Source organism: Chrysoperla carnea, chromosome 1 (assembly GCF_905475395.1).
Source record: "Chrysoperla carnea chromosome 1, inChrCarn1.1, whole genome shotgun sequence".
Classification (NCBI taxonomy): domain Eukaryota; kingdom Metazoa; phylum Arthropoda; class Insecta; order Neuroptera; family Chrysopidae; genus Chrysoperla; species Chrysoperla carnea.
The window spans coordinates 39,199,329-39,226,824 of record NC_058337.1 but is presented as its reverse complement, the minus strand read 5'-3'; the positions used below and the strand labels follow the sequence as shown (position 1 = coordinate 39,226,824).

The 27,496-nt window shown below is 29.7% G+C and overlaps 1 protein-coding gene across 1 annotated transcript in view; it reads right to left on the bottom strand.

The window, feature by feature from the left end:
* Positions 1-5,913, bottom strand: part of LOC123304947 (homeotic protein labial-like) — a 45,964-nt gene extending 40,051 nt beyond the window's left edge. Inside the window, exon 1 of the mRNA XM_044886509.1 lies at positions 5,064-5,913. Within this exon, the coding sequence (XP_044742444.1) occupies positions 5,064-5,913 (850 nt within the window). The remainder of the gene's footprint in view (positions 1-5,063) is intronic.
* Positions 5,914-27,496: the final 21,583 nt, after the last annotated feature.

The following is a 27,496-nucleotide window of genomic DNA, read 5'->3' as shown; positions in this document are numbered from 1 at the left end:
GGATGGACGGATTTGGATTTTTTATAAGGAAATTTTATCGAGAGTATTCTTAGCTATGTTTCAAGAAACTCGAAGATCAGCACCTTTTTTCTAATTGTTATCGTGTGTGGAACCCCAAAATATAGCTAAGAACACTCTTGATCAAAATACCATTCAAAGAAATAATTACGAAAATCAAAATTGGCTAATTCGTTTAAGAGCTGGGATACTACAGACTCAGGTCTGATCGATTCGTTTTTGGCATCATGGTTCCTAAACGGATGAACTGATTTTGATTTATTTTTGAAAGATAATTTGTTCGACAGTGTTCCTAACTATGTTACAAAAAAATCTGTTCAGGCGTTTGAAGATGATCACCTTTTTTCTAGTTGTTATGTGGTACGGAATCCTTAACTCGCACTTGAAACATGGGCTAATAATATTCTCGATAAATTTGCCTATAAAGAAAAATCAAAATCGGTCAAATTTGTTTAGGAGCTACGATGCCACAGATAGACACAGACATACACAGACACGTTAATCCCATAGCACCCTTCTTTTAAGTCTGAGAAAACATTAACAAGTTTTAAATAACAAATTAGAGCAATAAGCGGAATAAAGAGCTTTCTCGTTTTAGAACTGTTTTCAATAATTGGACATAACAGGAGCATTCAACCATGATATTTTTTCTTTTTTCCAATAGATCTCACATTTATTGTCTCGGTGACATATAACGACCAGTTACGACTTATCAAGTTCACTTCATTACCTTTGACCCAAAATGAGTCAAGAAGAACAAAGTTGTATGCATACAAATATGGTTCTTGTTTTAACGAAAAAATGTAGCACGTATTATAAAGTAGAATAAAGAAAATTAATTTTCGTGGTAAATTACTAATATAATAGTAGTGACTTGAATGACAAATATTAAAAAATTATGAAAATTTAAAAACTAAATATCGTTTTGCACAAATTAAAATTTATATATTGTTGTTAATCTTTTTTTGAAAAACAAGTAACATTCTTTCTTTATCATCTTTAACAAAAAATATATACAAAAATGAATTGAAAAAAGTGACGAAAAACTATTATTTTTGTTTACTGTAATTTGTTTCCTTCAATTAATTCGAGCTTTTATTTAGGACTCTGCCACATTGACATACACGTGAATACAAAAACTCATATAAAAGGCCACTTTAATTTGTGCAATTAATAATGCGTTGTTGCATTATTTCAAGATTATAATTCCAATATCGCAATATAATATTACCTATCAATCGATAAGAACTCGTAAAAATATGTTTTTTAAACAAGTAATAGATAGCGACATAGAAACAATGCATTTCATTAAGGTGGTGTTTTATGCGATTGAAATATTTACCTTAGTCTCATAAACTGTATTTAGAAATTTTTTTGTCATTTGAAACAGCTTCCAAACATACTATGCAACGTTATACAGAGTAAGCATGGGTATATCATGTAAGTATCATGGTCCTTCAATTAAGACTTTTCTAATTGAATTGAGGATTTAATTTCTGCCCCAATGGAATAGCATATCGGGTAAAACTCGTCGGCTTTGATGACTTATACTAACTTTTTTGTCGAAATTTAACATATCTGTTTGCACATGTCGTAGGTCATCGTGAGCTTGATAGCACAAACCACAGACTTCAAAAGAACAAAAAAAAGTCCGGTAGGTAATTAAGAAAAAAATAAGGGAGCATCAATGTTGACTTCTTGACTTAAATAATAATTCCAAATAAATAAATTATATATTTATTTAATTAATTAATTACAATATGTACAGCAAAGATTTCAAAAAATGTTTTTAAACTACAATTTTTAAATTTGAGCATAGAAAGCGACGATTATGGTAACTAAATATACTCCTTACCGCGACCTCCACTATTCATATTTTTAGCTTGTACCTATTATACTTTGAAATTATTTTTTATTTATAATATCATGTACAGCTATTGGCTCTATGCGCAGCCATGGTAGAGAGAATCAGATCGGCACCCGCACTACTAGTGGATAGCTTATCTAAATTTGTTAGAAAATAGCGTTTTATTTTCAATGTAAACCATATATTCAAACCATAAACTTATATATAAATCCATACAATAATATTCATTAGGTAGTGTTTCGTTACCATGCAGAACTTTTTATCAAGAATAACTTTTTCATAAAACAAACTGTAAAAAAGTTTTCCATATGGTGCGAACTTTGGACACGCTGTATTATGCAGAATCATTAGTAAGCCATTCGTTGAACTTTGCTTTTTTGTTTTTGAAAGATTCCCGTTTTTGTACGGTATGCACCGTGTTGCAGAGAATTCGACAACAATCATCTTCATAAAATTGGGCAAATATTTTTTTCATGAAAAAAAAAATATTTTTATTGTCACTCACGCAAGCTTTAGAAATTAATTATCTTGTGACAATTATAAAATTTATGTAAAAAAATAATGACACCAGATTTATTATGTGGTGGGACGAAACAAAATCGGGGACCTTTCAATAACAAAAACCAACAAAAAACTTAAGGCTGTTATGTGCAAATTATTGATTGGCGTGAAACATTCTTTGATTGGAGTGAAACTTTGTAATTTTTTTAATAATCATTGTTCACACTCAGGCACTTTTTCTTATTCCACCGTACCTGGGGATGTAAACAATGAAAATTGGGAAAATTAATAGAATTTTCGAAAAATAAAAGTTCCCAGGGCAGATAGAATATGGATATTTATAACATATCCAAATTTCAAAGCGACAGAGTAAAGGGTACAATCAAAGTGCTTGAAATGTTACCTTTACCATTTTTATCTGGAAAACCACTTTTATTTATTAGTTTTTTTTTTTTCAAAATGAATATTTAAGAGGATTCTTAAAAGAATTATAAAGTTCCACGCCGATCAAAGAATGTTTCTCGGCAATCAAAAATTTGTACATAACAGCCTCAAATGAATGGCGTTAGAAGTAGAAGTTGATTATCGACGTTGAATAGAAATTGAAGTCGAAAGACGATTTGATATGTACATCACAAAAGTGTGTGTATTAGGCGTTGCTAATTCTAATATCAAATGACAATAGTTGATAGTTGTATTAACTAAACCATCTAAATTTTAGGAACTGTCCAGCGAATCGAGCCGGTAAATCTATTACCACTACCACATTATAAAGTATAGCTTCTGTACCTACTCGACGATATTCTCTACATCTAAAAGTAGAATTTTCATCTTTATCTACTACCTGAATCGCAGTTTTGATGGGCAATCTAGCCGTCGGTCTACCATTGATAATATGAAATTTTGATAGAAGTAACTATTCAATGGTGGAAACAATTGAAAGACAAGGAATATGTTAGTTTTTTATTTTTTGAAACTCTTTGTCCATGAAGTAATGATTCACGTTTGTGTTAATTTGAGTCGTTATAATTTGGTTCAAATGGGTTGTGAATACCTTTTAGCTCAAAATATTTCAAAATATTTTGAAATAGATTCACTATCTGTAAAGCTAAATAATTCCGGTAGGGGATGAGAATGTACGAGAGCAACAAAATGTTCTGGAACGCTTGTATTTTCCAAGAAACTGTTTACTTTTTATTTGTAAGGGCTTGTACTTACAGATGATGATGAATTCTGATGAACGAATAAAAAACTACAATATAGTTGAGAACTTGAGACTTATGTACTTTGTAATGAGAGAAATGGTTGTTTAAGTTGCCAACGGATCTCCATGGATCTCAATTAGTTCAGTGAAAAATAAGAATCATCAGGTCACTAACACAAGTTCTAGAAAATTTGGAAATATCGAATAACTCTTTATTTTGAAATAGCGGAAGAAAGAGAATAATTTTGATACTCAGAAAATATTCGAAGCATTTTGAGTAATTTTGACAGAATGTTCTAGAAAGATATGGACTTGACCCGAGCATAGTCAATTTTTGAGTATCTAAGTCATTTTCTGCCTAAGCAGAAGTATGTTATTTTTTCTGAGGAAAAAAATATTTCAAATACCAAAAATAATGTCTTAAATAAAGCATCAGTCATCGTATTAATCAATAGTAAACCAAATTTTGAATAGATAATGAGTCTTTTTTAAATAAAGCGAAATTTCCACGATTTTTTTTCACTCATTTAGAGAATTGGCAAAGGTACGTTTAGTAATAAGAAAAAAAATTGTGACCGTAACTCGCGTGTCAAATTTTGATCAAAATCAAGTTTTTAGCTTTCGTTTTACGAAGATTTTTTTCTCTCTCTCTACCATGGTCCATTAACGCTTTACAAACTTCCAATCAAAAAATTAGTTGGTAGGCAATTAGTATCTAAAAAATAGACCACACTCTTTTGTACCATAAAATGATTTTTTTTGATCACTTTATTTTTTTTTTTTAACTTATTATAGAAATTATTTTTTGCTTCTTAGTTTAGCTAATAACTATTATTTCTGTTCTTCGTTTTAGTTCAGCTGGCTACAAAAGAGTGGTTTTTAGTTTTTTAAACTATTATTTCTGATTTTTATGGAATGTTATTTGCGCTTCCACCATAATAATATGGAAAAAATCGTATCTGAAGATCCTGTTCAGGATAATCGGGTAAACTTATTAAACTATCATATTATCATCAGTTCTTGATATGTGTGCGAAATTTCAAATCAATCCGACGTTTTTAAGTGGGTAAAAATCACGTTCAAAGATTCCATAACATATAGATACATACTAAGCTAATAAAAGCATGTTAAAATTTGATATTCATCTAGAAAATTTAAAATTAATATGGGAGAAAAATGATTGTCTCCATTGCTAGTGTGAACCGACATCTAAAACAAGTTTCGCAGTTGAGCTTTTGACTAAACATACACTTGCCAGCTCTAGGTTTAATTTTTTTTTTTTAATTTTAAAACAAAAGTAATAAAAATAATGGAAGTGAATGTATTGCCAGTATTTTTCCCCTTAATATTAAATATTAAATTTCTTATCAATGGATAAATATATTTTTTGCTTGCATATCGGTGTGGAATAACACGAAAAAATAAAAATGTTGCAAAACAAAATCAATTTAGAAAATATTGTACTGAACTTACCCACGGGTTTAGGAACATTTCGTTTTACTTGCATCCATTTATATGTAGGAACTGCTGGTGATGTCGAGGAAGAAGATTGTGACGAAGTTGTCACATTTGGATTACCACTTATTTGTTGATGCTGATGATGATGACCTAAGGAATTTGCCGTCGTATGATGAATGGAATGAACATTCCCATGTAAATGGTATGCTGAAGGATGTGCTAATAAATGACCTGGATTACCACCCGTCGATTGCGTGTTATCCGTGTAGTGTTGATTCCCAGTGAGTGTTTCCTCTTTATAATGACGATGTGGATTATATTCCATACAATTTGTTGAATTTGGCGATGATGCATTATTCGTAGATGAACAATGCATTACAATATGTGGATAATTTACTGATTCTAAAATATTGCCATCTTGAAGATGGTGACTAAATGAAGGTGATTCATTATTCGATTCATCATTTCCATGATTCGAATAGCTACCATAACTATTAGGTGAACCATAATCTAAATTTGTGTAACTTAAACCATTGTCGGTATTAATAATCGGTGGATGATTTTCTGGATAAAAATGTAATCCTAAATCACTAGGTGATGTTGACGGTACACCTGTAGCTACTGTAGCCGCTACCATTTCATTATCTAAATGAGTTTGATGATGATGTCCTGAATATAAATGGTGATAATTTTCATGATGATCATAATTGGTATGATGATACAAGTTTGTGGTTTGTTGATGAGGATGGTATGCTCCAGGTATTGTATCCGGACAATAATTGGTATTCCCGCCGGATGATGTTTGGTGATGATGTTCTGAGTAAGAAGTGGTATTATATGGATGTTGTTGGCCATACATTCCCATTTCCATAGTCATCATTTTTTTGACATTTAAATATATTTCTAAGTCACTTGTTTCGTAAACGAGTTTTGCACTTTCTAACACATTTACACTTGTTTCATATTAATTTTTGAAGTGCGTTTCACTTATGAAAGAAACCCATTTGAAACCACACACAAAATCCTGAAAAATTCTTTCACGTTCTTGTTAAAAATGTGTTCGTGTTTAGCAATAACTGTAATAACCTCCTGGTGGATAGATGGATCATTGAATACTAACTAACCGATGTATATGAAATATATTATTATTGTGTATATTAAAATACGTGTATATGTTTTATTCAAGTCACCCGATAAAACTTCACATGAGAATACACAACTCCGCCTCTATAACGATTTAAATGGGGCGTGGCATACAAATACCACGTGGCATTCACATACTCCAATCCAGATGATACATTGGTACAGATGCTGGAATCTCTTGTAATGGATTGGTCATTTTTAGTGAGATATTAACGAATATTTGACATGTTTCTTCTGAAAAAATAGAATTGAATTATCAAAAAAGTGTGGTGTTCCATTATTTTGGTTTTTTTTTACCTACTGGTATTAACGTGGCAAAGGAATTATAAAATTCTAGACCGTGTAGAATACAAAGAAGTTTTGTTAGAATGTCACTGTACAAGGGGATCTCGTAAAAAAAACATTACACCTGGATAAAACAGAAAACCAATAGATGTTTTTGTCATCAAAAGCTTGTCACTGAAAAAAGCGAACTTTACTAATTCTTACTAATACTAAAGTATTAGTATTCTTGGCTTTCACAGCTAAACGGCTGAACAGACTTTGGTGAAAAATTTGGCAAGCATAAGCCGTATGTGTGGATGTTTTAAGATTTTTTAAAAGTTTGAAGGGAGGAGGTTATAAAGGTACAACCGTATACAGCGAGTCAATTGAGCTCCGAAGTTGAAAACCAAAATTATATAGAAAGTGTCCCAGAAATTTATTTGGGTAGTCAAAGGGGTAAATTGAGTGATGAAAAACGATCACTCAAGGTCAAACAAAATTGTGTTGTTTATAGAATCAGAGGGTTTGTGTGGAGAGAACAAAGTGTGTTTGATGGTACTGTTTTGTAGATATATCCAATAACTCTACATAACGGCTAACTTATTTTAAAATTTTATAATATTTGGTAATTTTATGTCATTAACTGAAATTATATTAGTGCCTATTTTAGACTTACCAATTGTTCAAGTTTTTAAGTAAAGATAATAAATGAAAACTCTAGGATATATCTCAAATTAAAATTCGATTTTGCCCCAATTTCTTTTACAATTTAAATTACAGTGTAGTCATCATTTTCTCCATTAGCCAATCGCATAGGGCACGCAGGTCTTTACCAAATCAGTAACGAGTACCATACACTATAAGAGTTATTACGATTAGCTAATTTATACTGATGACGACTACATTGTAGTCGAAATACGTAATTATATAATAAAAAATTGATCGAAATTTAGTTTGGTTTTTTGATGTATATGAATGTGAAGTAGTAAAGAAAAGTGTGTCTTAAATATCTTGGCAACAAAACTATACAAGATGATATCGAATATTCGACTTTGAGTCAACATTAAATACCAGACACGCAATATGGGAAACAGCTAACAGGCCTACAATATTCTTTTTTTTTTTTGGCGATCGACTTCAGTTTCAATGTTAGTACAATGAAACTAAGTACCTAAAAGGAAAATTGATGCATCTTTGAAATTTTCCACAATTGTTTTATTAATTAGGTGGTAATAACTTCGTATCAAAAAGTAGTTGGGAGGCTTTAATAAGTTTTTTACAAATATTACAAAAAAACTAAGTATCAAATAAAAAAAATTCAGCTTAAAGTTCTAGCTGGTTTAATTGTGAACATTTATGTTTTCTTTTCGACTTTCTAACTTCAAAATTGGTCTAAGGAATACAAATTTAAAAAATTTTCGAAAATTTCAAAACTTTCGCAAGTTATTTATGAAATTTTTTTTCTAGAATGTTGCACAAAATCACTAGTTGAAGTTAACCTGGAAATTTTCAACACACTTTTTTTATAGTTTTGGAGAAACTGGACACCAAAGTTTTTTCATAAGTTGCACTCTCACGAGTAAACAGTGATGAACTTTTACATTTAAACTTTCGTACTAACTCTAATAGTTTACAAGAGGGTTACTTTTTCATTTGATTGAATGAGCAAAAAAAATTTCATTTTCCTCCATTCTATTCACAAATAAATCAGCTAGAACTTTAGGTTGAACCGTTTTTTTTATTCGATACATTTCTTTTTTGCAATTTGTAAAAAACTGATTAAAACCCGCAATTACTCTTCAAAAAGGGGGTTAGGCCTAATAAACAGCTTTGGAAAATTTCGAAGATGCATCAATTTTTCCTTTTAATACCATGATTATTTATTTAATTTTGTTGTGCTATCTAGCGATTATAAAACTTCTCTATCAAATTATATATGCATAGGTACTTTCCATTACCAGACTGTATGGTTTTCGTTTACAAAAACGGCAAATTAGAAACGCTCTCAGTTTTCTGTGATAATTATATTTTATATTTATATCTTTTATTCATATTTCGAGTGTGTAGATGTTGTAGTCACTGTACTCCTCCTAAATGGATGGGCCAATTTGGAAGAAATTTTTTTTGTTGGTTCAAGTAGATTCGATGATGGATTTGATTTACCATTTGGTCAACAACTGTTTTTGAAGGTTCCGTACCAAAAAAATTAAATTTCATTAAATGGTGGGAGCGCATATAAATGATATGTTACATTATATTAACTTACTATGTACAATATATTTTTAATAATATTGATGTATAATTTATTATTATTCAGGTATTGTGAAGAGATACTTATTTGGACTCTCTACGACCGCAGTTCAGGCGTGAAGTTCAGGCGTGGTCTGCTCAATAGGTAAGTGTAAAATTTGAGTTTAGCAAAATGGGTTTAGCGGGCTGGCTAAGCATAGTATAGCTATATACGAATTGGAGCTATCTTGTAGTCACTTGGCATTGGTGGGCGAAAGGTCTTGCAGTTTCGGATTTTTCAGTTCAAAGCCTAGCTAAGTTACTTATATTTTCCGGAACAAGTTTTAACAAGACGAGTTTATTCCATCAGTTTGATTTTTTTATTAGAAATTGTACAACCAATAATTCTCGGTACTGTATCCTTCGATCTAAATAATCTGAAAAGTCCTACAAACTTTTTTCTAACGTAAAGAACATATTTACTCACCTTAAAAGTATGGCATGATTTTATAAGAGAATTGTATATTCTAATACAATTTATTGATGGCCTTCGTAATTAAAATATATTATTATCTTATCGGACATTTATATAAAATTGCAACTTTTTCTTAAATCGCGATTAAATAAATACCTACATAGATTATATATTTTGTTTGAAATGAAATTAGAAAATTTAAAAAAAGCACTTTTAAATTGGTTTTTGTTATTTATTGTATTAAATATCGATAATAAAACGTTTAACAACTAAAATTATTGAAAAATATTTCAGCGTAAATACGCTTTTAAACATTATTTTGATAACTTTCGACTCAAAAATGAAAAACTTGAATCAATTGAGAACTTAATTTTTCCCTCGGTCTTGCTAAACACACTTAGTTTTGATCTCGATAGCTTTGGCAATCGCTCTGATTCTTACTTCGAAAATATCGTTGTGCTGTGCCTATTTCATGTACGCCTAAGGTCTTTTCTATACCATCGTAAAATGTGCAAAACTGATGGTCAAGTTGTATTGCATTAGTTTTGCAGTCAAATTCAAGAGTGCAAAATATTTATCAGAGCTTACCAAAGTTCATCAATTTATATGTTTTCTGTGTGTGTAAGACACGTGTCTCATAGAATAAATTATATTTTTCTCTCTCTCTGTTTCTCTGTCTCTATTTTACCAAAGAAAAACTCTAAAACCTAATTGTTATTTGTGTTTTTGTTTTAAATTATAGTGCTCTATTTCTCACCTTTTTATAATAAAACCATAAAATTGAATTGTACTAGCTTTAAAACGTTGAAACTTAATTGTTGCTTGTGTTTTTGATTTAAAATAAAGGCACGATCTTATATTTATTTTATTATTTCCTGTATATAATGAAATATATAAAAAGGTATACTAATTTTAGTTCCAAGTTTCTAAGTAGAGCTTAGAAATATGGATGATACGAACAAAATTTTGATATAGGTGTTATACATTACATAAAATTACTTTATTAATTCAATTACTTAATTTGTCCGTCCGTCTGTCCGTGGACACGATAATTCTCAAATGAAAAGAGATATCACACTGAAATTTTTATAGCCTGCGCAGAGCGTAAAAAGTGAGTTTGAATTTGTTAATGAGCAACGTAGATCAATTAGGTCTTAGGTCCGTAGAACCCATCTTGTAAACTAACCATTACTGCAGAAAGAATAAAAGCTTCAATGTTATTATTATTATTAAATAATAATACGATTTTATTATTTGAGTGTGGAACCCTAATTTTCAAGAAAAAGTCATAACTGCACTCTGCCATGCTTCGCTGAAGGACATTCTGATTGCATAGAAATACATGAGAGGTATCTAGTAATAAAAAATTTTTTGATATTTGATAAATGCCCGATAAAATAATTTTAAACGGCTGAATTGACTTTCATGTAATTTGCAGTTTTTATGTATACATCACATCCTTCTATTTCATATCAGATATGGATATCTTTATTTAAACATGTTCCACGTTAATCCCCACTTTCACTCTTTGCCCCCTATATCCCCTTGCGACAAGTTTTTAGTTTTGTAATGTACACCTCATGCTCTTTTATTTGATGGGGGTATCATTTATACCCTTATATTTGAAAATTGTAAACTATATATTTGATTGTTCATCCCCATTTCACGCCCCACCTTTAAACCCCCGAAGGTTAAAATAGATAAAAACAATCCTTGCAGCTGGTTATATATCGCATCAAAATTTGAGCTTAATCGGTGCAGAACTTTTTGAAGCACACTCCTTTCAACTCTTCACTCACTCCTTTCAACTTTCTAGACTATCTCTGTACCAAATTTCATTTTAATCGGTTTAGTAGTTTACAACAGACAGGCAGAGTTTTTTTCGCATTTATAATATTAGTAACAATTTGTAATAAATCACGATATAAATATCTGTCTATATACAATATTCAAATATTTGTTGATATTCCAAAACAAATTGCGTGTCCGAGGACAATTAGACACGCAATAATTAATGAACGTGTATTTAATTTTACAAAAATACTTTTTATGCGTTAATAAAGGAGTTTTAACAGACGAAATTAATATTTTTTTAATTTGACGCTCCAATAAAGAAAAACATTTATGAGGATAGAAAAACACTTTCAAATGTTTAAATCAGCAACTTCATAGCTTCATAACTTTTCATAAATTTGTTCATACATAAGTTTGTTCTTTTAAGCTCAGTAAACAACACTAAGTGCAGATAGAACAAGTGCAAACAAACAATTGACTGAGTTAATTGTTGAAATACCATGTATAGACAGTGTACACTATCACATTACACATTCATACATGTCACACATACATTACTAATATAACTGATATTCGCATATAATACATACTATACAATTTACGCCTAATTTGCGCCCTCACGGGTAAACAGTGATGTTTACGAAAAAATGTCTCAAACAAAAGTTGTTTATTTTTTGAAAAGAAACATTTTTTACATTTAAACTTTTGTTCTACCTTTAACGGTTTACAAGATGGGTTCCACGGACACAAAATCTGTCCCACGGACACAAAATCTCTGATGTATTTGGTCTACTTTTAATGAGATCTAGTCAGCCCGAATCTGCCGGGTTTTTGGTCATTGCGTTTAATAGGGCCTAGTAAGCACGGTTCTTTGGGGTTTTTATCTTTACGATATCCCTGTGATTAATTTTCATAGGTATTCTACGATTTAACAAGGCCTTTAACGGGGTTGAAATTTGATTTATGGGCTTATTGTCGCAGATTGTTCAGTGTGCGGATTATTCGAGCTGCGAGAGATTTGTTGCAAGTGAAATAATTTGCGGGTGAATTGTTATAGGTCAATTGAAAATAACGAACCATTGAAAATAATTTAATAATGAAGGAACATAGCATATTATTGTTGTTTGGCAGTTTCTTCACATTAGTTGGTTGGGTTGTAAGAAACTCAATATTTTACTGGCTTTCGACAAAGATGGTGTATATCAAAGTTACATTTGGTCTCCGAAAAAGTGACATCCTGTTGCTTTTTTTTTAACACTTTTTATCACTAGCTATCCTAAAGCAAGGGAAAATAAAGTAATGTGGGCTAAGCTAGTTAAGAAAACAAAAATAAGTGGATCAGAAGAGCTAGGGACACATAAGGACAAGCAGAGACTTTTGACTCACCACTTCCATCAGTAAACGCGTTCAAAAGACGAAGATTACTTTATGGTAATGACAAAATTCACAATTGTAAAATACAGAATATATTTTGAATATTGTAAATGGAATATCTACTATATCACACTACTCTAGAAACTACGCATTGGCAGTGAGTATCTTGGTATACAAATAAACTGTACTTTTACCTGCTATACCACTGTGCAATGTTAAAAAATAGAACTGTGTTTAATAAAATACAGAATTCGAAACAACGTAGATAAAGCAGTTGAGGTAAAATTTAAAAAAAAAAAACGAACTTCAATTGCAGCCAAAAACGACTATAGTTATGAGTTAGAAAAATGGCTATGGGTTTTCCAATAAAAGAATAACTCCAAATCAAGAACACACAATGTTACTTCCGGAACTAAGTTCACAGCAGTTCATATCTACAACGAAACCAACTCAATTATCATATAAAAATGCTTCGAAGTTTAACGGTTGTGATTATAAAATGGAAAACCAATGAGACTTATGAAAAGATGTTTATACAGGGTCCGTCACCATATGTGGTACATTGAGTATTTTAAGGCGGTATCAATTTAATTTAATTTAGTATTTCATTGGATATATATATATATATAGATAGATATGGACACACACACAATATTTTTTATTTTTAAGTAGTGGGAGATTTTGGTACATAACAAAAAATAATAGTTTTTATTTTTTGTTATGTACCAAAATCTCCCACTACTTAAAAATAAAAAATATTGTGTGTGTGTCCATATCTATCTATATATATATATATCCAATGAAATACTAGTTTTTATTTTTTGTTATGTACCAAAATCTCCCACTACTTAAAAATAAAAAATATTGTGTGTGTGTCCATATCTATCTATATATATATATATCCAATGAAATACTATAAATTCAATTGATACCGCCTTAAAATACTCAATGTACCACATATGGTGACGGACCCTGTATACGACAGTGTGATATTTGCTTGTATGATAACAGCTCCAAAACTATACCAATGTGTGTTGTACTCTTTTTTTATTAAGCTACTAGGTATGTAATATTATACATATAAAAAGTTAAAACAAACATATATAACCCTGAATATACTTGGGAATATACATTATAGAAGTCACAGACTGTTAAATTTGCCTCCTAACATCAAATCCATCCCACAATTTTATCCTCTTATACAAGTAGATTCTAGGTATATGTGAAACATTATCAATTCATTGCATTGTTTACGCTTACTCAAACATTATACTTCGCATAGATATTATGCACAGGGTGCTAATTAATCTGACAGCTGAGGCACTCAAGTACTGTTCATAGTTATAAGGCCAAAACGCATTTTTTGAAATGCGTACGTATGGCCTCTTACTCTAACTGATTTACACGTTTGACCTACAAACTTCAAATTATATCATCAGTGGAACCTTTGCTGACGACACAGTGGAGTTCTAAATACTGCAGAACGGACTCGATGATATTTCAACCTGGTTAATCACTCCAAATCTGTTAATGTTACTTTTTCATTAAAAAAGGGGCCTATCCACCAGCAAAACTCAACAACCTAGAAGTTCTACAAGCGGACGATACAAAGTACTTAGAATTACACCTAGGCAAGCAACTCGCAAAATGGCATAATGACCAACCATAAATAATTAGATCTACACGACTTGGAGCTCTTTTGGCTAATTGGTCACTCATCACAGCAAACTCACAAATATTGGTTACAAATGAACAACTCCATCGTGGCCTACAAAATAACACAGATAAACAGGAAACTCTGCAATACACAAAAACCTTCTAAAAAAGCATACTAAATCTCCCAAACAGCCTTGCAAGAGTCTTGGTGGAAGAAAATAAATTGTATCGAAGACTAAAACGACAATTGCTTTAAGGCATACCAAAAACAAGTAGATTAAAGTAGGAAACGACACAGGTTGTTTACCGGGCAATGAAAATTCTCTGGAAAATTTTACTTTAATTAATTTACGTAAATTTTTTATTGTTTATATGATCTTCGTTCTTTTCTTACTCGAATAAGAAGATTCAAAAATAAATAAAATGACTAATAATGAATAACCAACGACTTTGTGGATATATTTTTTGGAGATTTTTGGAGTAATTTTTGCATTTCGATACATTATTTTGGCAATAGAAGAAAAAATAAGTAAACCAGCGTCTCATTACAGAAAATATAATAATAAATTTGGGTGACAATCGAATAAATAGCTTTATTCATCTCATCATTATCTGTGCATTTGTGTGTTTTAGTCACTATGTTTTTTGATTAACAATCCTGTATAATAATTTATTCATATTTCTATATAATCCTACACTCTTATTTTTCAAAAAAAAAAAAAATTAATATATGAAGAAATATATTTATTTATACACTGCTAAACTCTTCATCAAACTTCCGCCTGGAGCCTCGCTAACAATACCCATGCTCGTCTGTGATTCTATATCATATAAAACTTCTATTTTCTATAAAATAAATGAATATGCTTTTATTTTACTAAAAGGTTCATCATCATATATGGAAAATGTTTGTTTATTTTTCAAGATATTTTCTCTTTACACAAATATGCGGAAAAAAAAAACACACAAAACGGTCAAACAAGAAACAAGTAGTATAGTCAGAGAACCGAACATCCTATGGACAAGATAACTTGTACAGTTAAAACCAATTGGTAAATTTTTTTTAAATAGTCCTGTAGTTTTCAGAAAATAACTCATCAACTTATGAATTTTGTCAACTTATTTTTGTTTCGGAAAAAAAAATACTTTTACGTTAATGCTCATATAGTGGCAAAAAAAGACCCACATGCAAATTTACATACGCCTAGCCCCGGGAGTTTTTGGTTGTTCGATCATATCAGTCAGTCTGTTCTTTTTTATTAATTATAATAAAATTATCACCCGCTACAACACTGGACGATGTGCCATGCAGATATAAACTGAAGTGATTGATTTTTGCCTTTCGTGATTATTTATCCTTTCATGTAATATTTATTTTTTAGAAATTGGATGTTAATTTTAATACTTAAAATATGAAAGGAACACATAGAATGTCAATTGACTTTCTGCCAAATTGCCTGAATTCGAATAATACTCAAGTTTTCGGTACGTTGCAGATTTTTCAGAATTTTCCCAAAACTGTCCCATATTCTTTTATATCGAGCGTGATATTTTTAACTGCTCAGTTTTAAAAACAAAAATATTTATTCGAACAAAGCTTTCGTTTCAATTTTGATACGGTATTATAAAAAACCTACAGTCACAGTATCTATATGAATATGATGATGAAAATTAAAATGGGAAAAGAAAAACACTTCATATATATTATAATCAAGTCAGTACAAACGCAGTAACGTTTGTTTGTGAACAAATTTATTTTGACAGTGCGGTACTCAATTAAACCAAAACAGGCATTATACAGAAAAAAAGAAAATTGGAAATGCGGGATACTAAATTTAAAAAAATTTTTATGACACAGGATACGAATATTTTGATTTATCACAGACCTAGAACATTTCTTTTGGTTTCAAATGAACTTGAATTTTGCCAAGTATTTTTAAAATTGACTGGACTCAGTGCCATTGATTTTCCCAGTGCCATTGATTGATTACAAATTCAATGAGGAGAGGTGAAAAGAGCCAAAGAGACAAAAGTTTTTTATAATCACCCAAAATATGAGACACAATACAAGTTTCATGTCAAATTTTTTATTTTTTTTCAATCACTTGTATTTCAAAAACGGTGAGATTTTAGAAAATATGCCACGAGACATTAAATCTTTACAATACCCCAAAATATATTATCAAATGAATGTTTTCTCAAATTGCATGATGTTTCAGCAGAATTTACTTCGGTGAACTTGCGTGCGAATAGTAAAAGCACAGTTTCTAATCAGTATGACTTTTATTCGCCCCCTGCACCCCCTATGACGTTAAAACTATATAAATGATAAGTGATAATAAATGATAAGGGATAATAATGACAATTATACAATTTTTAATTCGGTACAAAAAAATCGGCTTGACCGATTTTGCTCAGAATCTAATCAGGTCTAAGTTACATATTTATGCCTTAAATGAAACTGGTTCCATATCAATATCATCATTATTGTTCTCGAGATACGCAAGGCGCAAAATGGAATCCGAACGAACATACATACATACATACATGTGCACACACGGACATCCTTTTAAAAACCATACTATTCGACTCTAAAGGCCTTGAAACGAGGAGATATTTCAAAATTTTCAATTTGCAAAGTCGGGCCCATTACAATAACTTCCCACTGGGAAGTTGATAATAATTTTATTACTTAGATCTACTGTGTATAATTCAAATACACATATATTATTATATATACTTTTATAATAAGAATTGATTAATAATAAAATAACTCTTTTTCATAACTTGATAAACGAAATCTTAAAACAAAAATTATTAAATTCAATTTCATTACCATTCCTTTATTATGCTTGTTATTCAACAATACATTTTTTATAACATAGTTCCGCCTGGGTGTCCCACGATACCTCAAGTTCCCTTTTTACCATTTGATGGTTTATAATTCAATTCAAAACACCTACATTATAAAAATTAGTAATTCCTAAAAAAGTTAAACTTATGAAAGAATTCAAAATCGCTCAAGTAAAAAATTTTAGTTGATAACAAATAGTAAAAATAATATTCCATTGTTATAGATATTCTACTTTTTTCCTCTTTTACTTTATCTAATCTAAACTATTTTTACGATGCAACTTTTATATATACAAAAAAAATTTTAATTATGTTTACTCTTATGGAAACGTTTGTTGATTTTTATCTTAAAACACTTTAAATTTGATATGAAATTAATTATAATTAAGGTTAAAATTTCTTATTTCTTATAATAAGTATCTATTTAGGGTAAGATGTAGGTAGTCCCTAGAATGTGATGCATGGTTGTACTTCGACAGACACTGCTATTTACTGGATTGAATTTTTATTAAGGAGATATGCAAGGACTGAATAATACTAGGGATTTCAATAAAACTTTAATACATTTTTTGATCAACAAAGTTTCCAAAACTCACAAAAAATTTCTGGGTCATCGGACTTTTTATTATTATTTTATCGTTCAAATTTGGCTGAAAAAATGATATATCATATAGGTTATCCTTTTCAATTGGATATTTCTATATCAAAAAATCTAGAGAGTGTGATAAAAAACTATCTAAAATATTTAGACAATCTTGTAGTTTATATAATACCATAAAAATACGAGCATAAGGTTGCCGAAGATATAAGAACAAAATTTTAATTTAATTATGAGTTCATCGAAGATCCACCATTCATGTCTTTATTATCAAATTTATAAGATTGCACACAATAAATTATATATTTTTGTAGTTTCGTGGTATTGTAAGGCCAAAAATAACATGTAAATGTTGGAGACGATTGGAGCACGTATGCTCTGAAGTTTGATATTAACTGAATGTTATTTATCAATGATTGAGTGTGTATTGGTTCCTAGCCTTATAATAGAACTTTCTACGTCCTAATCAATCCCTATTGATTTTCTAATTCCATTCAACGGTTTTCAACATTGTATTTTATATGATCATTAAAATTATTTTATGCATTTTAGGTCACATGTTAATAATGCATTTTTTGCAGTTTTACAAAGCTGTATTTTAAATTTTTGACTAAAAACCACCGTTCATGTTAACCAAGCAAATGTTTTCCCTGCACCTCCATCTTTCAAATTGTCATTTCGTATTGTTATCATCGTATTTTGTTATGAAATCAGGTGTAGGTAAGAAAGTACCGCACTATTGTGCGGTAAATCATTCGAATGCCTGAAAATTGAAAAATTTCACTACGTAATTGGGAATATCGATAATTTTTTTTTGAATTAATAAAACCTCATGTATGCAACTAATAGCAGAGCAAAATTATTTTTTGAATAACTATAAAAACATCCAAAATAAAAGGCGTCAAAAACTTGTTCGTATCTCTATGTTTTTCTTATGGCAAACATAGTATCTGGCGTCAAATACTATGTCCGATCTCTCTGTCTAATTAGTAGTTTAAAATGCTCCAGAGTTTACTCTTCTCTTTTCTAGTCTTCTTTCCTCCAGCACTTCTGTACGAGGCTTCCACGACTGCCTCATAAAATATATCAATAATTGAAATAATTTCCCAACAGCAAAAAGCAGAGAAAATTCATCTTTTGGTTTATTAATCATATTCTTTATGCCTGCTTCAGAATCTTTTTAATATCTCTTAAATGAATCCTGAATAAACCTATACCAAGTATCTGAATATCCCAGAGGATTTTAATTTTTGCGTTATTCGCAGAGTATTTGACAAATCTATTTGTGCAGTTCATCGTCAGCGGCTGCGGTTAATGCGCTTAGACACAAGAGTCGTGGGATACCCAACTACCCTAAGCAAGCATTATCGTAGGTATATTAAGATTGTTTTTGTATTTTCTGCAATTTTTGGATATTTAGTGAACTATATATTTTCAAAGTTAATTAGTATTTCTGCCATTTAAACACGATTTATTTTATTAATACTATTTTACTTAATATTCGAATAATCCTGATAAAAAACATTTGCAATAATCAAAAAAAAAAAAATTAAATTTGTACAGGGTTGGAAAGGCTATTATCATCTAATCACAACAGTAGGGCTTGGCCTACGAACAAAATGTAGAAAAAGCAAAATTCAATGCAATAGAAGCAAAACAATACTTTTTCTAGAATACAAAATAAACGTTTGAAAGATCTTACTTTATACGAGTTATTTTATTAAAAAAATATTTGGTCTATAAAATTTCTGAATAATTTAAGGGAGAAATATAGGAGTTATTGGTGATCTCAAATTCTTTTTATCACACTCTGATTTTGGATTGATCTGTGTAATAATTCAGTCACCAGGAATTTATCTACTCATAAGTGAAGTTTTATGTTTTATTTTGTAAAAAATAAATAAAAGTTAAAAATTAAACAAATATTGACTTTAAAATAATAAACAAAATTAGTATTAAATTTGACTTTTGCATGTTTTACAACATAAATTTTTACCTGATAAGCCAGCTTATAGGTAGGTGAACATACAAACAAAAAGTTTTTTGAAAAAAAAAAAAAAAAAAAAACAACAAGAAAAGAATGAAGAATAGGTACTTGTCATAATATAATCATATTCATACAAAAATGATACTTTTTGACATGTTTATCTCTTTTATTATTGAGACAAGATCATCCTGTCTATTTTACTATAAACATATTTAACACACAAAATACATTTTTTTCTTTAAATTATTATGTTATTGTTATTTTTAAAACTTTGTTACTAATATTCACTAAAATACTTATTTGACATATTTTAAGTTTTTAACTTTTGCATATTATTTTGACTAGTAACAATAAGAAATGTAGTAAAAGTAATAATAGAAAATATGTATACTTTAAAAAGGATGTGAGGAAGAAAAAATAAGTAAGCCAGAGTTACCCAGATAGAATTTACGCTTAGTCTGTCGAGGACATCAAGGCAGGGCCATCATTACCTGTGCCTTGTCTGAAGCCTAAACCAAATATTGGATCGTCACCCCAGGCTTGAGCCCTTTTCAAAGCTATTTTATTACTGTTTCACGAGGTAGGAGGCGAGGTGAAGTTTTGATATCACCCCGCCTCGCCTCATTGTTTTTATAATGGCCCTTACCTCGCCTCGACCTCGGCCGAGGTAGAATGTTGATTAGGTTGATCAATTTTTACCATTATTGACTTAATTTTCATGAGTGTACATAATAATATGGCATAACATATATATATTCGAAGGTTGGAAACCAGGCATAGACCAATATCTTCCACTCAATATTGAACGATGTTTTGATTCAATGTTAGTATGAGATTGGCCTTGGTTTCCAAGGTTGGTCCATTGCTGAACAATCTCAATGCAGCCTTGAAATAATATTGGGGCACGATTGTTATTTGTCAAATAAGTAGTTGAATATAGTTTTGCCGAGAAATAATTATAAGCAAACAAAGATATTGTAATCATACCTAAAACATCGAATAAGAATCAATTAAGCTTTTAAATACTTTGGTAAAGATTTGAAAACTGACACCTAAAAAGCTAGCGTGACATTTTTTTTAGTGAAGTTTGAAAAATTATTTTGGTAGATTAAAACACGCGCGACCGTTTTTAAATTATGAAAATTTAATTACAAAGTCAGCTAAACTTGCAAGTTTAATAATTAAGTTTAGATACCAGGCTATGATTCAAGCCAACGTCAACTGATAATTTGAATATATAAGTATTATAAATGATATAAGTGTTATAAAGTTATTTTAAAACAAGTGAAAACAAACAATTGACTGAGTTACCTGTTGAAATACCATGTATAGACAGTGTTGATAGCTCTGTCACATTACACATGCATACATGTCATACATATATAACTGATACTCCCATATAATACATACTACACAATTTGCATATAATTTACGCTCTCATGGGTAAATAGTGATATTTACAAAAAAATGTTTCTAACAAAGTTGTTTATTTTTTTATATAGAACATTTTTTACACTTAAACTTTTGTTCTATCTCTAACGGTTTACAAGACCTAATTGACCTATGTTGCTCATTTATGAACTTGACCTCATTTTTTACGTCCTTAGCACGCTATAGACACACGCAGAGACAGGCAGATAACTGGAAATGAACTAATTAGGTGATTTTATGAACACCTATACCAAAATTTTGTTCATAGTATCAATATTTTTAAGCTTTACAAGCTTGAGGCTAATCTTAGTATAGCTTGGAATATTTCATATACATGGTATTAAAATTGGGCTTTAAAGTGATTTAAAACTTTTTGAATAAAAATAAAAACTTAGAATAAGATTTTTTTAAATATTCCCTTAGTAATTTTAAAATATAAAACTTCCTTGCGCTTCCACCATAAAAATATAACATTCTTGTAGATTTCTGATGATGAATGCACGGATTACATATACTATTATATTGATGATAACGGAATCGTTGGTTTTTTTGCGTCATGTAAGTAGACAGCCACACAGAACTGATATTCCCATATAATACATACTATATAATTTCCACCTGATTTTCACCCTCAAGGGCAAACAGGAATGTTTATGGGAAAATGTTTCAAACAAAAGTTGTTAATTTTTTTTAAGGAACTTTTGTTACATTTAAACTTTTATTCTATCTCTAACGGTTTAAAAGATGGTTCCTATGGACCCAAGACTCAATTGGCCTATGTTGCTCATTTACAAACTATACCTCACTTTTTACGTCCTTAGCACGCTTTAAAAATTTCAGCTTGATATCTCTTTTCCTTTTTTGAGTTATCGTGTTGACAAACAGATAGGCGGACAGACAACCGAAAATGGACAAATTACGTGATTTTATGAATACCTATTCGTTGTGTGCGTAGTCAAAGTAGGGATAATAAGATCAATGCTAGCGCTTTCAGTGAAAAATTTTTGCGTTAAAGGAGGCTGTTATGACTAATTTGCAATTCTTTACATGTTAATATTATAGAAAATGCCAAATTAAAATTATTGAAAAACACTATTTAGAATTAAAAATTGTGAAAATAAGACATCAAATTGCACAAATATTATTTTTCAAATGTAAAATATCATAATGATTTATTTAAATTTGTGAGACAATTATATTAAATTTTCAATGTAATCATAAATGCAATCCATACAATTATATATGCATCCATACAATTCTATATTTAAAGTAGTGTATCGTTACCATGGAAACGCCTCCCAAAAAACTCACGCACGGTGCGAATACCCAACATTTTGTTAAGATAAAACAGAAAAAGTGCTTATGTTGATACAAAATAGCTGTTTTATTGGACGAAATTAAAATGTTTGAAAACAAAAACATGCATATGAATTTTCGAAAATTAGATATCCAGCTCTAATTAAATTAAGTTGTATCATCTTGAATCAAATCACAGCTCATAATATTAATTAATATAATGTTTTTGTTTTTTTTTATTATATTTATTTCAAAAGTTGTTTGTATTTTATTTGTTCATTCATAAAATATGTCTATTATATCAGTATTTATTTTATTTACTCAAAGTATTATATTTAGTGGCTATGTTTGTTTTGGCATGGTATGTGGTCTTAAGTTTCACACAGAACCTATATCACCTGAATGAGTTGGTTTTGAATGCGTGGGTCGTTATATGTACCAGGGTTCATACAATGTTCACTGTCACTTTTAATATTATGTTTTAAATGACTTCAACTTTTGTCAAATCACTTTTGATAAAGGTCAGAAATGGTATGGTGAACATTAAACTTATCAATACAAATATTATAAATCTTAATGTAAGTTTGTTTATATACAGTATGTCCCCGGATAGAGGTAACTATACTTGTAAATTTTCTTATTTTGCATTTTAAGAAAAAAAGGAATTCTTTATAAGAAGTTTTGCTTATTATAAAAAGTATGTAGGAATATTTAAAACTTCAAAATAATGTATAGGGTAGCCAAAAATTTGGTATCACTATTTTTTATTTTTTTTTTTTTTGGGTAAACTACCTTTTGTTTTTAAAAGTTGACAAAATGTAACTACAAAAGTTACTCGAAATTAACAATTATGATTCTATAAAAAATATCAAGAAGATCTTTCCAATTTGGACAGTTCCATTCTTATTGAATGTTTATCCGAGAAAATAAATTTTCTTTTTAATTTTCTAAACTATTCCACAAAAAATTACACTTTCGGATAGTACATTGTAATAGATTTATTATTTTTTTCTTTCTTACGTTTTTTTATAATTAGAGCTTTTGTTCAAATAAAAAATGATGCTATAATTAAAGTACTAATATCTTCTTGATATTTTGTATCGAGTCATAATTTTTAATTGCGAGTAACTTTTCTTAGTAACATTTCGCCAACTTAAACAAAAGAAGGGTAGTTTACCAAAAATAAAAATAGTGATTCCAAATTTTCGGCTACCCTGTACATTATTAAGGAGTTTTAAATATACCTACATATTTTTCAGAATAAGCAAAACTTCTTGTAAAGAATGACTTTTTTTCTTAAAATGCAAAATAAGGAAATTTACAAGTATAGTTACCTCTATCCGGGGACATATTATATTTGTTTGTCATCAAAACAGTGTTGATGTTGATGTAGTAATAGTTTGAGGATCGACGTGGAAAAAGCTACTTATTTTATTCTTATTCCTTCGATTTAATGCATTCGAATTTGAGCAAGTACATAGGCGGAATTATATTCTGAAAAAACGTTTGAAAGAGTAAATTTCTGTCGCCAATATATAATCAACCTCTAGGTACTGAAAATGTAACTGACAAAGTTATTTAATTAGCAGCTATTTTAATTGAGATGTGCATGTTCTAAAGCAGATATCCACTTTAACTTTTAATCTTCGAATCACGATTTTCGTGAGTTGAACTTAAACAACAGATCAGGAACCTATGAAAATATTAAAAATATTATATTCTGCTGTCCCCATAATCAGCGATATTTTGATTCAATTCAAAAATTTTCCTCTTCATTTAACAGCATTTTCGAAGAGTCGATCAATCACCCCCAAACAGGTTAGGAAGGTTTAAATTTTACTACTTCAAATTTGTGTGATTTAGCACTGATACGTTGTACTCTCCACTCAAATTTCGGTCTATAGATTATTTAGTTGGGGCCAATCGGTGGATTGTAATTATTTGGTCACTCGCGAAATATTTCGATGAGTAAAACTGCTTCTGAAATTAATGTGAATTTATTTATTCCAAAGTTATTGATAATATAAAAAGAAGATTTAAAAATATGTGGAAAAAATTTGCTTAATTAAAAATGAGCTTAATGGAAACATCGTTGAATATGGGGACCGCAGAATATAATATTTTCATGGGTTCCTGATTTGTGATACAAATCAGGGTGCAATTCTTTATGTCTAAATTTAATATTATTTCAAACTTTCTGTTACATTTTGGAACTTTTGTACCAATACATTCAGATAGGTTTAGCATACATTGCCTACGTTTTGCCAATATAAAATAGTATACTATTCAATAAATTTATTTTAGAGATAAAAAGATTATGGAATGGCAGTCAAAAGTTTTGTGCTACATAGTTTTGATATAAACATGGCCATTATTATTTTCATTTTTTACATATAAGCAAGATATCTAGAACTTGTATTGAAGGGCTTGTCTTGTATTCAAAAAGTTGACATGTGATATGAATATGTCAGCTTTTTGGTGACTATTTTACGAACAGATTTTCTTTAAATTATTGAGAAATTTGGGAAAAGTATACGACCAATCATTATTATTTTCATAAATTGGAGTGATTTTTCATATGTAGAATAACTAATTCGTTTAGTTGTCATCATCAAAATAGTGGCAAAGTAATTGTTTTGACCAACACCAAAATAAGTGATCAATTTATTTTATCAATTTTTATTTTTTTTGACTATCCCTTACAAAATGATCAATGCTTCTTAATATCACTTACAAATCAAGAGATAGGAAAAGAAGCATTTTTCGACGGAGCTTATACTAAAACAAACAATCATATTCGAAAATCATAACATCTTCCCTCAATTGCCCATTACGCTATTTTTGTAATAAAATTACTTTCCTTGTTAAAACAATGCCTGATATATGATGAAGTCTCATTCACATCCCCACAGGAAAAAAATGTTTTAATAAGCTCGCCGATCTTTTTAAGACCAACTGTGCAGAAAATTTGTATTCCCAATGAAAATCAAAATCATTTTCAAAGATAATTTGATAAAACAATTATAAAAATAAACTTACGATTTGGAGTTAATTTTAGATTCTCCCCATACCTCCCCAATTATAAATATTATCGCATTTTAACCGATGTTTTAATCGAGTCCAAAAAAGTCTAAGATGAAATTTTTTTAAATATTAGTTTCAGAATTTTGTTATTGAAATTTTACAATTTAAAACCTACTCCTGGGGAAAAAAAGAGTAAAAAGATAATAAATGAAAACAAGTTTTTAATCCCGATTTAAGTGAAAATCGATTGTATCCTATATATGAAATAAATCAGAGTATTGTTATTATACTCCCAAGTTTGTATTGCTTAGGAATATTGATGCCTCAAATAAAATGTTGGTATAGGTGTTCATAAAATCATCTTATTAGTCCATTTCTGTTTATCATTCCGCTTATCCGTCCGCCCACCGCGACCGGCTTGAGCGTTGAAAAGAGATATAGAGCTAAAATATTTTTAGCGTTTATTGTTTGTTTGAAAATTCGTTTCAAATCATTAATATTTAAAAAAAACAAGTGAAAACAAACAATTGACTGAGTTAATTGTTGAAATACCATGAATAAATAGTGTTGATTACTCTATCACATTGCACATATATATACAATTTATATACTATTTACGACTAATTTGCGCCCTTACGGGTAAACAGTGATGTTTACGAAAAAATGTTTCAAACAAAAGTTGTTTATTTTTTGATGAGGAACATTTTTGTTCTATCTCTAACGGTTTACAAGATGAGTCTCACGGATCCATAGGTCAAGCCCCAATTGACCTATGTTGCTCATTTACGAACTCGACCTCACTTTTTACGTCCTGAGTACGCTGTAAAAATTTTAGCTTCATATCTTTCGTTTTCGAGTTATCGTGCCCACAGACGGAAGGACGGACGGAAAACCGGAAATGGACTAATTAGGTAATTTTATGAACACCTATACCAAAATTTTGTTGGTAGCATCAGTATTTTTAAGCGTTACAAGCTTGGGACTAAACTTAGTATACCTTGCATATTACATGGTATCAAAAACAAAAACAAAACAAAACAAGAAATAAATAGAAAAATTTATAAAATTACTAAACGCAATTGCCTACTACTTTAAAGATATGATATTGGCAGTTCTTTAGATTCTAAATTTCAGTTCCTTGTAATTGAGAACTATAAATTGTATTGAATGGCGTCGTTTTAAACCGGACAAAGTAGGTCGAATCTTCGAAAAAAATTAACAGACATTTTTATTCCCGATTAAATGATGACTTTTTTAAGATAATTTAGATCCAAAAATGGCAGAAGTTAGGTTCCTAGAAACGTGCGACTTACAACATTCAAGATATCAGATTTGCAGTTCCGCAGTTTCACGAACTATTAACAAGCGAATTGACGAATTGACAAAAAGACTCAAACCACTTCCGTGTTTAAATTTTGTAGTAACTTTTTAAACATTTCAATGCATGTTCTGATAGACATTTTCTTTCAAAGCATCTTCAAAGTACAAAGATTGTTATTGATTTGATTGTTTAAAAGAAGAAAATACAATTGGAGACAAGAACTCTCAATGAATTATTCAAGTGTCCAATTTACGCATAAATAATTTTAACATGTAATTATGTAAAAAATTACTCACTTTACTTTCTACCTATAGATTGTATGCAAATGTGATACTACAAATCAAAATAAATAATTCCAGTAAAGATTTCGGTATACGTGCATGTCAATCAAACTGCACTGATTAACATGTTAGGTTTCAAACTTTTTCCAATGTATATTTCAAAATCATTCTCTCTATCAAGCTTATGAAATTGAATTATCAATAAACATTATTTTTAGTTCAATGATTTTTAGAATTTTTATTTGCAATAAACTATACGATGAAAAATTAATAGAGTTTCATAGATTTAGACATTTGTTATCTTAATATTTGTATTATGATAGGTGTAAATAAAATTAATATATTTCTTTTTTTCATTTTCACAGGTCATTCATTATTCATTCCTTCAAAATGGGTTTCATAATTAATATGTTCAGATTTACAATTTGAATCTTAAATCATATTTATCAATCTGTTTTTCAATAATATAAAATGATAGATTCATTGTCGCGAAGTATTTCATAAAAAAGATCACAAGAAGTGTTTCATCACCTAACGCATTTGGTACTCTTTCAATATCTTTAGATTCATTCAATCAACAATCCCTTGGATTTTTTGTGGTGAGATTTAGGCTACATCTGAAATTATAGTCGAAGCCTCATTACGTAAGTTTTAATCTTCCATCGAGTGAGCATTTCATTTTTAAATCTTAAAATCTTTTTTCTTCAGGAAAAAATTTTCTT